Source organism: Nothoprocta perdicaria, unplaced genomic scaffold, assembly GCF_003342845.1.
Source record: "Nothoprocta perdicaria isolate Ctin4 unplaced genomic scaffold, notPer1 scaffold_86, whole genome shotgun sequence".
NCBI lineage: Eukaryota > Metazoa > Chordata > Aves > Tinamiformes > Tinamidae > Nothoprocta > Nothoprocta perdicaria.
The window spans coordinates 52,273-68,331 of NW_020456154.1; the positions used below are offsets into that span (position 1 = coordinate 52,273).

General features: G+C 40.0%; 1 protein-coding gene across 1 annotated transcript; it reads left to right on the plus strand.

Moving 5' to 3' along the window:
• Window positions 1–6: 6 nt before the first annotated feature.
• Window positions 7–15,663, plus strand: HCFC2 (host cell factor C2). The gene is made up of 16 exons (XM_026052268.1): window positions 7–52; window positions 1,931–2,079; window positions 2,531–2,691; window positions 3,771–3,979; window positions 4,482–4,566; window positions 5,603–5,706; window positions 6,333–6,521; window positions 7,272–7,457; window positions 7,859–7,962; window positions 8,710–8,872; window positions 9,603–9,803; window positions 10,987–11,057; window positions 12,273–12,410; window positions 13,394–13,579; window positions 14,593–14,878; window positions 15,396–15,663. The coding sequence occupies exons 2-16, from the start codon at window positions 2,035–2,037 to the stop codon at window positions 15,419–15,421; spliced, it is 2,154 nt and encodes a 717-aa protein (XP_025908053.1). The 5' UTR covers window positions 7–52; window positions 1,931–2,034; the 3' UTR covers window positions 15,422–15,663.
• Window positions 15,664–16,059: the final 396 nt, after the last annotated feature.

Below are 16,059 nucleotides of genomic sequence, written 5' to 3' on the forward strand. Positions count from 1 at the left end.
TTCGGCGGCGGCAACGAGGGCATCGTGGACGAGCTGCACGTCTACAACACGGGTGCGGGGCGGGGCCGGGCCGGGCCGGGCTGCGGGCGCTGCGGGCGGACGAGGAGAGGCGGGCGGCGCCGCCGGGTTCGTTCGTTCGTTCGTTAGTTCCTCCCATCCCTCCCTCCCTCTCTCCGCTCCCGGGCCTGCCGCTGCCGCCCGCGGCTTAAAATCCCGCCTGGAGCCGACGTGGAGGCGGTGTCGCGCTTGGCCCTCGGCCCTCCCGGCACAGCTGTGCTGAGCGGGTTAATTCGGCCTTTTGGGGGGAAAAAACAAAAAAAGCGGGTTGTGGAAAATGCGTGTCTGCCTGGTGGGTTTAACAGCCAGTTAAACAGCCTCGAGTGCTGAATCCCACCCCCTCTCTGGTGACGGCTCACGGTGTTGAGCGTGCTGGAAGATAAATCTTGGTTGGAAAAGTGAGTTTGTTGGCATGGGGGGGGGGCATTCCAAACAGGAAGCGGCCCTAGGCCAGCTGAATTCGGGAGGATTTGATGCCTAAATAGTGGTTGCTTTGGGATGATGCAGGGCCRGGAGACCTTGTGGTGTAACCTAAGTGTGTGGCTGCAGATGGGCGTGTTGGGTGCTGCTCTGCTCTTCGTTGCTGGCTTGAAGAATATAGGTTAAAATAGAACAGAATGTAGAATATAGCTTTAAAAAAAAAAAAAAAGTGATGGTGGGATGCTGACTATCCTTTTATTTTATCAGCTTTGTAAAAATAGTCAGTATTGTAGTGTATTCAAAGCCACTGCAGGAATAAAGGTGATGGAAGCACTTGCTGTGGATTTCTGAGACAAAATTCAGGAGCAAGAAAATGTTTGGGAGGTAGTTTATTCAAAGGAAAATGTCTGAGAGCTCTTCAGAGCACAGTTTTCAATGGTCGCTTAAGGTTATACTTGATTCTGTTTGAAAAAGAAAAATCTCTTCACTGCTGGGAAGAGTAATCTGTAGGGAGCTCCTAGTTAGTACCTGTGCTGTCCATTAGAACAGAGCTTCTGACAGCTGCCTTCAGGATATGACTTGCACGCTGCCAGCCCCCAATTTTTCTGCATGGGTTTTCCACTGAAAGTGTTTGCCCCTTTGCAACCGTAACAGGAGTGAGTGTGTCCCAGTTGCTGCAGTTCAGCTGAGTGCTTGGGCTCTGGGTAACGTTGGGTTCTKCAGGCTGAGATGCAGGGTTGTTACCTGGAGTGCCCACATTTGGGCGTCTGTCACTTCCATGATGAGTGTGGTGATTTTCAGTTCAAGAGCCCCTGCCACAAGGTTCATGGGATGCTTCTGATTTCATACTTTCCTTCCTCTTATTCATGGAAATAGCTTAGGAAAAAGGTGAAAATATCTACTTGAACTCTTTATTTCCAGGACAGTCTTCAACCAGAACAGCCTCCAAATGAGGCCGTCTCTGTTGCTCTCTGSTGCTGCTGTGCCTCTTCTCTTCCATGTGCCAGCACAGAGCTCTGTAGATATTAGTGTTGGTCCCAGAATAGTGTAATTAGTTTTTCAATAGGGCTGTTAAGCCCAGGCACACTGCCATGCTGCTGAAGCTGTAATAAGTTTTTTTCTAGAGCTGGCTCTTTCTGTGTTAAGCTTGCCTGTGTCTTTTATGCGCAACTGCACTTAGGCTCCTCATTAGCTGCTTTTTGGGCAATTTTATTAAAGTGCTGTATGACCCTTTGTAACTGACTGGCTTAGAGTAACCTCAGGTGCTCATTTCATACACTGGCTTGATAGAGGTRTTCAAAAATATGATTTTTCAATTGACTACTTTAATGAGTTTTTAACTCTTTGCAGTCATACACAAGTAAATGATAATTCTTTAGAAAGCAGAGAAGTTTAAAAATGCACATTTCTTTATCTGTGTTTTGATTTTTTTTTCTTCTCCCCTCCTTTCTAGCTACAAATCAGTGGTTCCTCCCTGCTGTAAGGGGAGATATTCCTCCAGGCTGTGCAGCCCATGGATTTGTTTGTGATGGTACCAGAATATTAGTTTTTGGAGGAATGGTTGAATATGGAAGATACAGTAATGACTTATATGAATTGCAGGTGGGAACTGTATAAATATATTTCTGTTTCAATGACTGTTTTGTGTGTTTTTGAACCAAGATTTTTGTCTCGAGCTGCTGTAGAAAGTTAGATGGGATTTGCTCTGTTTAAGGGAAAGTCAACTCTACATATAGATTTTGAAAGCAGAGAAAAGTTAACTAATCTTAAAAAAAAAGAAAAAAAGAAAAAAAGAGAGAGAGAGCCTTCCATCAGTAGCAGCAGARAAGAGTCTAAATGCAATCTAAACTATTTAAGGTATTTTCATGAAGTGTAACACTAGCATATTGCTATTAACATATGCCTTACGAAAAAAAAGATGTCATTTCCTTAAAGAAAAAAAAATAAAAATAAGAGAGTCTTACTGTAACCTGGGAGTTCAGTTAGCATTAGTTTGACTAAACATATAATTGAAGATATTTCTGAGTATGTTGTGGGTTTTTTTGTCTTTCAGGCAAGTCGGTGGCTCTGGAAAAAAGTAAAACCTCAAGCTCCTTCTAACGGATCACCACCTTGTCCTCGACTTGGCCACAGCTTTTCTTTGTATGGTAACAAGTGCTACTTATTTGGTGGCCTGGCAAATGAAAGTGAGGATTCAAATAATAATGTTCCCAGGTATGCTTATCTGGACTGAACTAAATATATTTAAAATAAATGACTAAATAAAGCAGTTTCTAAGAAAAGAAGAGGAATATTCTGGAGAGGCTGTGCTGGGCAGTCAATACTGATGTTTTGATTATGTGGGGCTTTGGGGGGATTGCATGCTAAGAAGCTTTAATTTTTCTTCTGCTAATCTCCTGTCTGAGGGCTTTGACACTCCTGCAGGGAAACCTGAATAGACTTCCTATAYTTCCCTAATGTTTTTACTAGTCTTTTTAAGAATACTTGTTTATTAGAATAACTTAAATAATCAATGTCTTGTCAGTCATTAGTGGCTTTACAGTGGGAGTTTGGTTTCCTCTACAGTGCTGTGGAAAGCAGTTACAAATCCACCTGGAAACTCTTCAAAGTAACAGTGATGAATAAAACCATGCTAAAGCCATGGCTTTTATTTCTGCATTCACCTGCAGTTGACAGCACCAAGGGAGCTACCAGCTGGCAATTTGAAACTCATTTAAACAGAAGTTATCTGGTGTGAATGCCAGGATTCCAAGATAATTATCTGAAAATATCTTGCCAAGAGATTCAACAACAAATGGCTAATTGTCTGTTGGCCAACCTGAACACTTCAGAAAGCCTTTTCTTTTCCCCACTTTGTTGCTTTATAGTTGCAGGCGTTTGTATCTTTAATGCCCACGTGAGAGCACATTTCTTGGGACTTTTTATCTTTTTGCCAAGTTTGTCTGTACGTAGCAAATTCTGCTAAGAATCTTGCTACTTAAATTGAATGTTTTTTTCCATGGGCTACAGTTACCTAATATCATATGAAAGCATACTCCTTAGTTTGGTCCTCTCTTCAATATGCTAGGTTGAGTAATGGTCTCTCTTTACTTTCCTTAYTTGTTTCTTTTAGAAGAAAAAGTTGGACTTTTATTTTGGAGTTGATGATATTATTTGGAGAGAGGATGGTWAAATACAGCACTTCTATGACAGAATTCTCTAATATTTGGAAGAGTTGAGGGTCCCAGGCTCATTTGTAACTTTGTTTGTAAGTGTATTCTTTTTATTTTKTTCCTCTCCCAACAATACCCTAGGTACTTAAACGATTTCTATGAACTGGAGCTGCAACATGGTTCTGGAGTTGTGGGCTGGAGTATTCCAGTGACAAAAGGGATCTTGCCATCTCCCCGGGAATCTCACACGGCCATTGTGTACTGCAGGAAAGATGTGGGAAGTCCCAAGATGTATATTTTTGGAGGGATGTGTGGCTGTAGGCTTAATGATCTTTGGGAGCTTGACATTGGTAAGTACATTTGCTATTATAAGTCAGCACAGGGGCCTAACTAGGCCTGAAGGAAAACTAGAGTGTATGAAAACTAGTGATGTGGTGTTGCGGGGATTTTGTTGGGACTTGCACTGTAGTGTTAAGCCTTCAGAAATTTTGGAGTGAGGTAGATTGTTGCTTGTATATATTACTCTCTCTGCTGTTGGTTGTGCTGTGAGGTTATCTGTTTCCTTGGAGTGCTTTCAGAAKGGTCACTGTGATAACTAAGTTTAATAACTGATTAAAGTCAGGGTAATGTAGCTTTCCAGTAAACTGCTAAACAGTTTGCTGATATTTTATGTGAATTGTTACAGAAGTTTTAAAAGCTTTTTTTGTCTCTTTTTTTAAGCAGTCACCTTAAAAAGATGAATTTTTCTTTTGTTGAGTACGAGTTAGAGGGTATACTCCCTCCTAAAAGCCATAAACTGAAATATGGCATAGCAACTTCCTTTATTTATTCTTTTTATTCTCTTTCTTTTAGAAACCATGACCTGGTCAAGACCAGAAACTAAAGGGACAGTCCCACTTCCTCGCAGTCTCCATACAGCCAATGTAATAGGAAACAAGTATGTCTGTTGTTAAAAGCTCAACTATAGAAAGGTACACCTAGTAGGAGAATGATGATGCTTTCCACTGCTGCTCAATATGAATCATTGGCCTTGTAGAGTGCCCTTCTACCTCTCTTGTCCTGCCTCAGTGGAACTTAAACAGTGCCATAGTTAGGTAACTGTCAGTGTTTGCAGCCAGCAGGATCTACCCAACACCCAAGCGATTCTCCAGGTTTCTTAATGTACCTGTGAGTTTTGGGGTTGGTCACAACTAGACCTAAGCCGCTCGGTCAGAAGCCACCATGAGTGACTCTGTGACACAGTAAACTAGTTCTGCAAAGAAACTGCCCAATGTTGAGAACTAGTTCTGGGCAAAACCATTCCATGCTTCTGTGAACCAATTTTGGCCTCTAATCTATTCCTTGTTACGTTGTTTCTTGTCACTGTGGCTTATTTTGAGAAAGAGTTTTGACAAAGTGAACTTCTGATCTAATCCTTAGATAAGGATTTCAGAGCATTTTATTATCAGTTTGCAAGTTGGGCTGAAGAGAAAGAATCAAGGAGGAAAAGAAGTGACACAGAACTTAGCTTTATTATTTATATAAAATGTTATTACCATTTGTACCATGACACTAATTTTTGGTACTYGACTTAGATATCTGTCTCCTAATTTTAGAATGGTTTATTGAGCGGTCTGCAACAAACTGTTGTATCAAATTCATGTAAATGTGTGATTTTAGACAGTACCGACAGTTCGATAGTTTGTAATCAAAACACAGTATTAAATTCTGCTTCCAGGAATTATGTTAAAAAAAAATTAAAAGCCTACAGTTATCTTAACTTCAAAAGCTGAGTGTGTGCAACAAGACTTTCTAAAGAGTGTAGGCATCAATAAAATCTTCTGTAAATCAGAACTGCAAAGCTCTGGAAATTTTCTGTTTTGTCCTACTTTGAGAGAGCACGTGCAGCAGACCYGGAAATGCTAACTAGCTTTTTTTTTTCTTTCTTTTTTTCTTTTTTTTTCTTCCCTCTTCTGTCTCTTCTTATATTTCAGAATGTATGTGTTTGGTGGATGGGTTCCCCAGTCAGCAGGAGGTGAAATATCTTCTCATGATGGTGAATGGAAATGTACCGGTTCGTTTGCTTATCTAAATTTAGGTTAGTGCTTCCGTCCTTCTGGGAGCGGGTATTTTTGATACTTTCCTAACACAGAGAAATTAATATTTTGAAAATCCTAAAACCCTGAGTACGGAGTTGTAAACCTAGCTGGCCTCAGTTTTCACATCGTTCTTAGGATGTGATTTTTACTGTCAGTTTACCTGTTTTTTGCTTGAATAGTCTTTGGGATAGCTTTTTGGAATACTTGGCTAGTTTGTCAATGCAAATTTTTATTTATGGAACTTCAGTATTAGGTAACATAAATAAACCTGCTTCATGTAAAATGAAGCATGCATTTGAAATTAGTTTGTTACTAATCTGTGACAGAATTGTCCCTGAATTTTTAAAGTCTCATTTTGTGTTTGTCTGATAGAGACAACCAGATGTCAGAAAATTGGTCCTGTTTTAATTAATCATGTATTGCAAATTGTTTGGAATATTGGTTCAGGTGACCTTCTCCGTGGTGTAATTGTAAAAGCTAGCAGATGCTGAAAACTTAATTGCAATCATCTATAAAGCAGCGATGATTTATTTTCATTTTCTCTGAGTGCTTAAGTGTACTAACCTATGTATTTCTTGTTTTGGTAATGATCTAGAAACTGAATTTTTCAAGTTTCATTTACTAGATACCACAGAATGGATAGGTCTGATCGCAGATTGCCAGGAGGACAAAAGTAACTTGTTACCAGGGCCAAGAGCAGGACACTGTGCTGTAGCTGTGGGCACTCGTCTCTATATCTGGAGTGGTAGAGATGGTTACAGAAAAGCTTGGAACAATCAAGTTTGCTGCAAAGATCTTTGGTATCTTGATACTGGTGAGTCAGAAATGAATAAATAKAGTCCTGTACTATGTCCCTACTTTATTTGCATAGGGAAAGCGGGCATCATCAGTGTTCAGAAGCTGGATAGCTGTAGCAAGCTTAAAGATGCTTTAACTCTAAAGCTCATTCTGTTAAAGCAGCCTTCTTTTGCTGATTGGTTGAAGACTACAACTATAAATTAAATTATAAAATGCAGGGAGGCCTATTTAAAACCTCTGAAAGAGAACTTTGGCTAAATTCTCTATCGTATGCTACAGTTGATAGATGCAGGCTGCACTAAAGAGGATGTTACTAAACTTGGGTGTTCTGGATGTTTTTCTGGCTGTTCCTGCTTACCCTTTCTTACCAAACTCCTCCTTCTCTTGGGATCATTACTACTGCTGCCGCTTCCTCATCTGCTGGACTGTAAAAAGATACTGTTTAATCTGAGAAAGGACAGAATTGTTCCTGGGTGTGAAGAGCATTAGTTGGTCATTGATAGCTGGCATGGTGGTTGCTCATTTGTTAGCAGGATGCTGACATGAAATTAAGAGGGAGAAAATTGGAATAGTGGGAATAGTGCTGCTGAGCGAGGGTTGTTGCTTGCTCTAGAAGGAGGATGAGAACAGTTTAGAGCAGTGGAGATCAAAAAGGTTTCTCAGAAGAGAGAGTAGCTGGGGTGGGATTTGCATTATACAGTTATTTCTTGAAGGGATAAAGGAGAGCAATTTCAAACACACTGTCTGTTTTACTGCTTCCTTGTAGAGAAACCTCCAGCCCCTTCCCAGGTACAGCTGATTAGAGCTACAACCAACTCTTTTCAAGTGAAATGGGATGAAGTACCTACAGTTGAGGGGTATCTGCTCCAGCTCCATTCTGACTCGCCGGTGCCCTTGGCGGCTGGAACAGCTGGTGCTGGCATCCCTGAGGCACCGCCGCTCACTCCACAAGGTACTCCTGACATCCCCTTGCTCCTGTTCCTGCAAGGGTGGAGCAGGGCTTTGCATGAGTACTTACCAAGAGTTTAATTAAAAAAAAAAAAAATCAAAAAAATTCTAAATATTTAAAGAGAGATCCTGAAGCTTTGCTTATTTACCAAATGTCTATATTGCTGTATAGAATGCATAAAAACTCCCATAATTATGGAAAATTTGTATAACGCTGRATGTGTTTTGAGAAAAGAGACCACAAGAGTAGGATTTTGACTGTATGGCCTTACAATTTCATTTCAGTCTTACAACCTAATGTTTTGTACAGTATGGAGTCTCACTTTCTTGCTGGAATAGATTGCACCTAACGTTAATATTGAGCTTTATGCAACTGATGGGAATTTGCTTTTGTTTACCTGAAAGGTGCCTCCTCTCTTCATCAAGGTCCACCGTCATTGCCTAGCATCCCTTATCCAGAAATGAAGGTGGATCATCCCAGCCAGGCAAATAATGTCATTCCTAATAACGTAAGTGTAAACTCAAGCAAAGTCTAAGTGGCATTAGTAGTACAGGAAATCAGAGAGCTGCCAAAACACTTGTTCAGGGCCCAAAGTCCCTGCACACTTCTTAGTCATTTAAGAAAGGCTATTGAGGTAGTTGCCTTTTTTTAAAGACCTCTTCATGCAGGAAACTGCAACTGCACTGGTTTCCAGAATGCTAACTGGGAGCCTTATACCAGCAGAAATGCCTCTCATCTTCAAAATGCTGGTGAAATTATTGTGGGAGGCGAAAGGCCTAAGTTGCATTCCTTCTTTCTGAGTACCTTGGATAATATGCACTTGTAGAAAGTGCCCGTAGGTGCATTGTGAATTTTGTTAATGGTAGAAGTGTCTTAGGTTTGTGCTGGGAAAACCAAAGTTGAAAACCTCTGTCACTGTGATTGGTGTTTCTGGGTTTGGTGTTTTATTTATTTATTTTCCCTCCTTCTCCCATCCCATCCCCTCCAATAATCTAAATTCACGTGTTAGTCTTTCAGCTACTATTGCAAAGATAGGAGCCCAACCTCAGATAAAATTTAGAATGGGATAGAGATACTTCCAAGCCAACAAAATCAGGTGGATTATAAGGTTCATTCCTGGCTTTAAATTAAAATGCCAAGGGAATTGTTTGGAGGATTTGTTTGTTATTTTTAAGCAAGCATTTTTGTGCCATGTTTGCAACTAAAATGTCTAGACTTTGCAGTTAAACATTAACAAATGCATTGTTTTGGTTAGGTCCAAGTTTCCCTTTCATCTAACTCATTATTAAAAATAGAAGGAAAAGAAAAGGCTGCAGCACCTGAGAACAAGATTACCCAAGAGACTATGAAAAGCCATGCAGATGCTCCAGGATTCAAAGAATCAAATGCCCCTTCTCTTTTGCCTGTTTGTACTTCAAGTAAGACATTTATTAGAATAAAAGTTAATTAAGAAGTGAGAGTTAAAATTAATCTCAAGATCAGAATAAGATTATATCTGTGTTTTGCCATTTAAAGTTATTTTAGATGCCTTTTATTTAAAAAATAACCCTTTTGCTAGCTWTTACTGTACATATGCTGTAGAATTTTGATGAAGTGTGGAAACAGAAGATAAGTTCTTTGAASTGTTGCAAGGAATGTGAAATTCTCGGTTCATTTATTAGCCTGATGGCAAATATGTATGTCCCTAGGCATAAATAGCCCTATTAAATCTAGTCCTGTCAATCTGGTCTCTGATGTTATCTCATTCWGATGAGGCATTTCAATGAAGATTGTGGCAAGTTCAGGCTCCTGTTGGCAGTACTTCTCACTGTTAATAGTAAAAAGYTATTAGCCTGTTTGAGATGTGATGTGACTTAGAGAGACGCATGTYCTCTGACTATGGAGGAAATAGAAGATGACTGGGGTCTGATTTAGGCGTCTTTCTAAYGTGCCTTAAATTCAGTGGGGTTGAGTCCAGCATTTCTGAGTATAGAGAAACAGTATTGTTAAGCTAAATACCCATGGAAAGTATTAGCAGTGGAAGCAATCAGCTCTAGTCCAAAGCTGGGCTAAACTTTGCTTTTGTGTCAAACTGCCGTCACTAGATCAAGTTGAGATTTGTTAAATATTGTCAGTATTGACTCCTGGTTAATATTTTCTTTGTTTAAGGTCCTCAGACTTCCTCAAATGTAGGTGAATTACATGACTTGGACAAACGAACTGTAAATCCTGATGCCTCTGTATGCAGTACTGTCTCCAGCACACAAACTATGGTAACCCAGCAGGCTGTTAAAACTGAATCATCAAGTACAAATGGGGCAGTTGTTAAAGATGAAACTTCACTAACAACATTCAATTCAAAAGCTGAAGGTTTGAAATGTGTTTCACATACTGTATTTTGAGCCATTTGTATCTAAGGCCATCAGAGTTCCTCTAGTGTGGTGGGATTCTCATGTTGATTAGTACTTGGGATTGAGAGAAAGGGCTCTGGGCGTTGATGACCTTGGGCAGCCTGAATGATCTCGGCCAGACATCTTTTAAATTCAGGATATTCCTTTTATATTTTTGTGAACTTCTTTGATTTTTGGAAGTGGAAAAAGTCCTTTAAATCTTTATWTAGGCAGAAACTTACTAGTAGCATTTTTCAGGCAGCAGTGGCAGCCAGCTTGGGTGCTGCAGCGCATCTGTCGTCCTCCAGTGAGTGTCTGCTGTCTTTAGTCAGCACAAGTCTATAAATAGCAACCTTGGACATTTTTAATTTAGATRATTGCAATCTCTAATTTGTCCATTTTGGTCTGCATGAAAAATCATAAGAGCAGTAAAGAAACTTAAGATATTGGGGATCTTTTTTAGATTTTTGTTTTACCTGAAAATCCACAAGCTCTTGTTGCTGCTGTACTGTGTAACTAGACAACTATTTTTCATATTGACCCTATGTTAGCAGTATAATTTTTCCTAGAGAATATTTTAGAAGAAAAAGCCAAAAAACACAGATCACAAATACTAATATTTCCTTGTTATATTCATGCACCTTTAAGATTCAGTCTGAGCTGTAAAAGCAAGTTGCTTTCCAATTGGTTAGCATTATTTTACAAAGGAATTGCTCTTCTTTGAGATCCAGTCTGAATTAATACCAGAAGCAATGCATTAAAATTAAGATTTCATGCTTAGGCTGTTTGTATAGTGTCATCAGGGTGTGCCTAAATGGGATGTTTAGTTTTATCTGTTCACAGATATTCCATATTGATTCCATAATTCCTTTTTCTGTCAGTTGTTAGGATTTTTTTTAGTCCTGTCTTCTTGTCTACTTCTTAACTATGGTTGGTGTAATACTCTGCTCTTAAAATTGTTCTGTGAATATGAAACAAGCCCTAATTAGTTGCTCATGTTATAAATAAAACTGCATGCAAAAGAAATCTTAAACATACTCCTTCGTCAGACAGTTGTAAATGGTTGTCCATGACAACTTTCGTTTTATGTGCACTTTGTGTGCAATTTTTCACATAAACTAATCTATAAATTAATCTTTCTAAATATAACTTTTTGTTTCTAGCTGCTGAAGCTGCTTTTATCACCCCTTCAACAAGGGTTAATACTGGACAGATGAATGATACTCACTCTTCTGTAAGTCTGCAAAATTCTAATCAAATTGATAGATTTACTATTCTACAGTTGATTAGTTCTAAATGTTCTTTTATTCTGCTTTGATTTGTGTCTCTTTGAAAGACAATGTACATTTAGGGCTTGAAATGACTTATACAGGGGTAAACCTTTTGTGTTGTAGAACTCATTACTTTGTGGGGGTTTGACTTGAGCCTCCTTAGCAGTTGTGTAGTTGGGAGGAGATGCACTTTGTGTTTAAGCCATTAAGTCACTTCTATCAATTGCCATGGTAGAATGGTCTCTGCTGCATGACTTGCAAATGTAAAGATATTTTTCTATCTGCATAATTGAATTTAATATGAAGTATRTATTAGATCAGATGTAGTGTTAGCTGCTAATCTGTAGCTTTGAAACRTAACTGAACTGACATCTTGATGTTTTTCCCTAGAGGAGATGGGGACTGGCTATGCAAGCTGTAAATACTGCCTGAAAAAGTAAATGCCTACTATTTCACCTGCTTACACTCTAATACACAAAGCTACCGTGCCTCTGTTGCCCCCAAAGAGAGGAGCCAAGGATAGGAAGCAGCAGCTGCTGCTGAAGGGTTGGGCTGTTCTGGTAACAGCAGCTGCCGCCCCCGGCCCCTCTTCCACACGAGCGGGGACACAGYGGCTGCCTGTGCTGGGCAGCCCTGAGCACCCAGGGCCCCTCCTAGATGCTTGGAGGCAAGGAAGTCAGGAGCAGTTCCYAGGAGCCCCCCACCGCAGCAGAGGCCCTGTGCTCCGTGGCGAGCAAGTTCAGCAGCCACTTTCTTAAGAGAATGTTTGGGGCAGAGGGATGGTAAATTCCAGATAGAGCTCCTGAGACTGGAGCCTGCTGCAGAATCCTTTGGACTTCTGAGATGAAGTAACTCACAACTCCTTGCTGCTCTAGACACCACCTCCTAGACCTTTTAATTTCCTCCCTTCCCCATTTAAACCAGGCTGTCAGGGATGTCCTGCCAACTACAGCTRTTCTGGGTTTTTGTAAACAGTGCTCTGTGTCTAAATGGGTGTTTAAGAACCAAATGGTTTTGAACAGAATTTTGATAACAAATGTCTATTCTTTTGAAGTATAGAAAGTAGCTTACTGGTGTGATAGGACTTCTCTCTTACATATCCTTGAGTCTTGAAATGTTACTTTTTTCTATTACATTGAAGTGCGGGCGCTATACCTAACATATTCYTCAATTACTAGAAAGCTCCAGTAAGGCAGATGGCAACGGGGAGGACAAGGGATCGCCAGTGGTGCGATGTTGGAATTTTTAAAAACAACACTGCTGTGGTGAGCCAGTTCTACCTGCTGCCGGAGGAAACCCTGAGCCTGTCTAGCAAGGTTGGTGGTGGTGTTTCTCTAACACTCATGCACACATGGATTCTCTAATCTGTTACCCCTATGCTCGACGACAAAATGTGGGATTTTCTGATGTTGTAGCAGAAACTGGTGCTCGTATCAAACTACATGGTCATAAGATAGGAAACTTTTGCTCACCTCTTCTACTGTTTCCTCAATGCACTTTCTTTGGTCATTCTGTGATTATATGGCATGTCTTGGTGCTGTTACTGATGCTTTCCATAGCTTTATCTGCAACATTAGGAAAGGATTTTAAACTTAAACTCTCAAACCGGTAAAAAATCTTCAAAAATATAATGTTGCTTTCAATGTATAGTGTTTTATTTTTTCTTCACTTACAAATGATTAAGACACAATCAATGAATAAGACATAAGTTTGAATGTTTAAAAAGCCTACGCATAGAACTGTAGAGCTGTAGCATCTTTTTAATTAGTTTTCTCACTGATGTTGTTGCATATACAAGCTTAGTTCTGAAAATGTTATGCATGTGAAACTTGAAAGGTGTCTGCAGTTTTGATGGCAAAAATATATATTAATGATTTCCTTGTGAACTAGAATCACAGAATGGTTGAGGCTGGAAGGACCTCTCGAGATCCCTTAGTTCACGTTCCCTGCTCAGGCAGGGTCACCTACAGTACATGGCCCAGGATTGTGTCCAGGCAGTTTTGAATGTCTTCAGGGATGGAGACTCCAGAGCCTGTTGGGCAGTCTGTTCCTGTGCTTGGTGACCCTCACAGCAAAGATGTTTTCCCTCAGGCAGAACTTCCAGCCTTTCCATTTTTATCTGTTGCCTCTTGTCCTATTGCTGAGAAGACTTTGGCCCCATCTTCTCAGCACCCTCCCAAAGAAGCAAAGCTGATAAGTTCATTCACTGAAGTAGGCAGAAACATCTACGGCCAGGAGACTGCTTTAGTTAAACAGATGTGTTTGGAAGACTTAGTACAAGTTTTTCTTTTATTTTCAGAAAGAAAATGCAGATGTTCCAGACTATAGATTGCTTAAGAAACAGGATCTCTTCCCAGGCACAGTGTACAGGTTCAGAGTTGCTGCAATTAATGGTTGTGGTGTTGGCCCCTTCAGTAAAGTCAGTGAATTCAAGACTTGCATTCCTGGTTTTCCTGGAGCTCCTTCAACTGTCAAAATCAGCAAGGTAAGAAATAGAAGTAATTCTAGTTCTGCTGTTCAGTACTCTGTTTAGAAACTTAATCTAGGAACTCTTGGTTTGTATTTTCTATTGCTGTTTAGCTTGCTTTGTATTTTCTGTTCTTGTTGTTTGTTTTTTAAGTGGAAGTTTTCATATTAAATAGTGTGGTTGGTAGTTTCTGCTCAATTAAGTATTCTTTAAAAACCTTAGTATAAAGAATTATTTTACGTCCTAATGACAGTATGGCCAGATACACACCTTTATCAAGATCTGGCAGTATTGTCAGATACACATCTTTCCCATATTTTTTTCTTATTGTACCCTTAATTTTATAAGCCTTTACGCTCTTTTTAAAGTCCAAAAGACATTACCTCCAAAGGTTAACAATATGATATTTTGACCTCTAATTTTCTTTAAACATAAAGCAACAGATAACATTATATGGCTGTTGGAAGAATGAATGAATTAGCATGTTAGGATGCATTCTTATTCTTAAATTGCCAATTTTTAAATGGATGTCTCTCTTAAACTGTTACCCACCAGTTCTATCCGTGAGCTTTAAACTCAACGACTTTTATTGGCGGGGGCTCAATAGTTTTTGTTTTTCTGGCTTTTGTAGCTTGTTACATGCTTTATTGATAGGTGAATTTTCTTGTTTGGTGTTTCACTTTCACAGCATACCATATTTTACACTAGTGAAACATGCTGCCTTCAAGATGTGCTGTATTTGTGGAAATTWAAAAAAATAATAATTATTATTCTATTTTTCATCTTGAATGGCCCAGAAAAGGGGTTTTCTAATTTTCCTCARTGCCCTTTGGCAGCTTTAGCTCTGCCTTTGTGCTGGAAGGAAGCCTAAATGCTCACTTGCTTCTGGCATAAAGAGACGAAGAGCAGGTTAGAGTTTTCACATGTCCTTTGGGGTTCGAGTGTGTGGTTGGTTGGTTTGGGGCGCGAGTGCACTTGGTTACCTCAACAGGATCATGGGATTTTTTCTTGCTTTCTTTTTCTTTTCTCAGAGTGTGGACTGTATTCATCTTTCTTGGGAGCCTCCCGCATCACCTTCTGGAAATATTTTAGAATATTCCGCTTATTTAGCCATCCGTTCCACACAGTTGCAGGAAAACCCCAATCAGCTGGTGTTTATGAGAATATACTGTGGTCTCAAAACATCCTGCATAGTGACTGCTACCCAGCTCTCCAATGCCCACGTGGATTATACGTCCCGGCCTGCTATAGTGTTCAGGATCTCCGCCAAGAACGAGAGAGGATACGGACCGGCCACACAAGTTCGATGGCTTCAAGGTAAAGGGTTTCCTGTGCCCAGCACAAGCTCTTTGTAGTCTGTGCTACAGCCAGGAGAGGCTTTTTCCATACAGGTTCATAATGAATTGGCTTTGGGTGGGCTGAAAATAAAGATCAGCGTTCAGCCTGATCAGCTCCTCGCTGGGGCCTGCAGTGCGGCTGTACAAATGCTAGAGCCCGGGGAAGGAGAGGGATTATTTTTCCCCTGGGATGCCACAGCTGGCATTTTCTTGACTCGGTGACGCAGTGAGCGGCTGCTTAAGGCTGTGATCTGACCAGCTGGCTCCATGCAACCACCAGCAGGGCCCTACACTCCTGCCTCCGCCCTGCAGCCTGCGCCGCCTCTGCCTTTCATCAGGCKCTCTGTAACACTCTCTATGAGCCCTTTAGGTGGCAAGGGTTTCGGCAACAATCCGCATCCTGGAACTCTAAAATAGCCTTTGCTGCTGAAAGCTGCTTGGACCTGTAGGTGAGGTGAAATGTGAAAAGTTTACCAATTGTTTCCTTCTCTTTGCAGATATGAAAACATCAAGCTCCAAGTAGAAACAGCAACATAGGTTTCGAGTTTTGAATGTAGTGTTTAATGTAACTCTTGTACTATTTGTAAATGCTACAAATATTTTATTTTTGCATTGTTTTTTATCTTTAAAAATTATATAACCTTTTTTTACGTTTGAAACATCAGCGTTATATGGCCTTGCTCAGGTAGGATTACCTTGTAATAGAGAATTAATTATATTAAAGTTGGTGGGGTGGAGGCCCATCCCCTATCCAGTAGCCCTTTCTGATAGTCTTAGTTAAAATTTCCTGTCTTCAAATTTGGAAGGGAAAAAAAAAAAGCGGAAAACAAAGGCATATACAGCAGTATTGTGCAGTCCCGATAATTGTTGCAGATCTTGCACAGATAATCCATAAAGATTTGGTGTATGAGCAAGTTCTGATTGGTTTCTGTGTTCTACACCACGTGCTGCACTGTGGTGTCTGAGTGCAAGGCAAAAATACCCAGTTATTATATAGTAACTTAAAATGTAAAAATATTTTAATATATACTTTTGTAAAGAAACGATTTTTCTACTATTTGTAACAAATATCTTAAAAGATATTCCCTGAACATTTAAAAGGAAAAAGATAAACTTAGTCATTTCTCTTACTAAAAGATAAAAATAAAAAAAAAGGACATT

What these genes read in the sequence shown, in the direction of transcription:
- HCFC2 (XM_026052268.1), top strand. Translation starts at nt 2,035, where the DNA reads ATGGTTGAATATGGAAGATACAGTAATGACTTATATGAATTGCAG. An exon ending in GCCAATGTAATAGGAAACAA is followed by an intron (nt 4,567 to 5,602) that starts GTATGTCTGTTG and finishes CTTATATTTCAG; the next exon opens with AATGTATGTGTTTGGTGGAT. An exon ending in CAACTGTCAAAATCAGCAAG is followed by an intron (nt 13,580 to 14,592) that starts GTAAGAAATAGA and finishes TTCTTTTCTCAG; the next exon opens with AGTGTGGACTGTATTCATCT.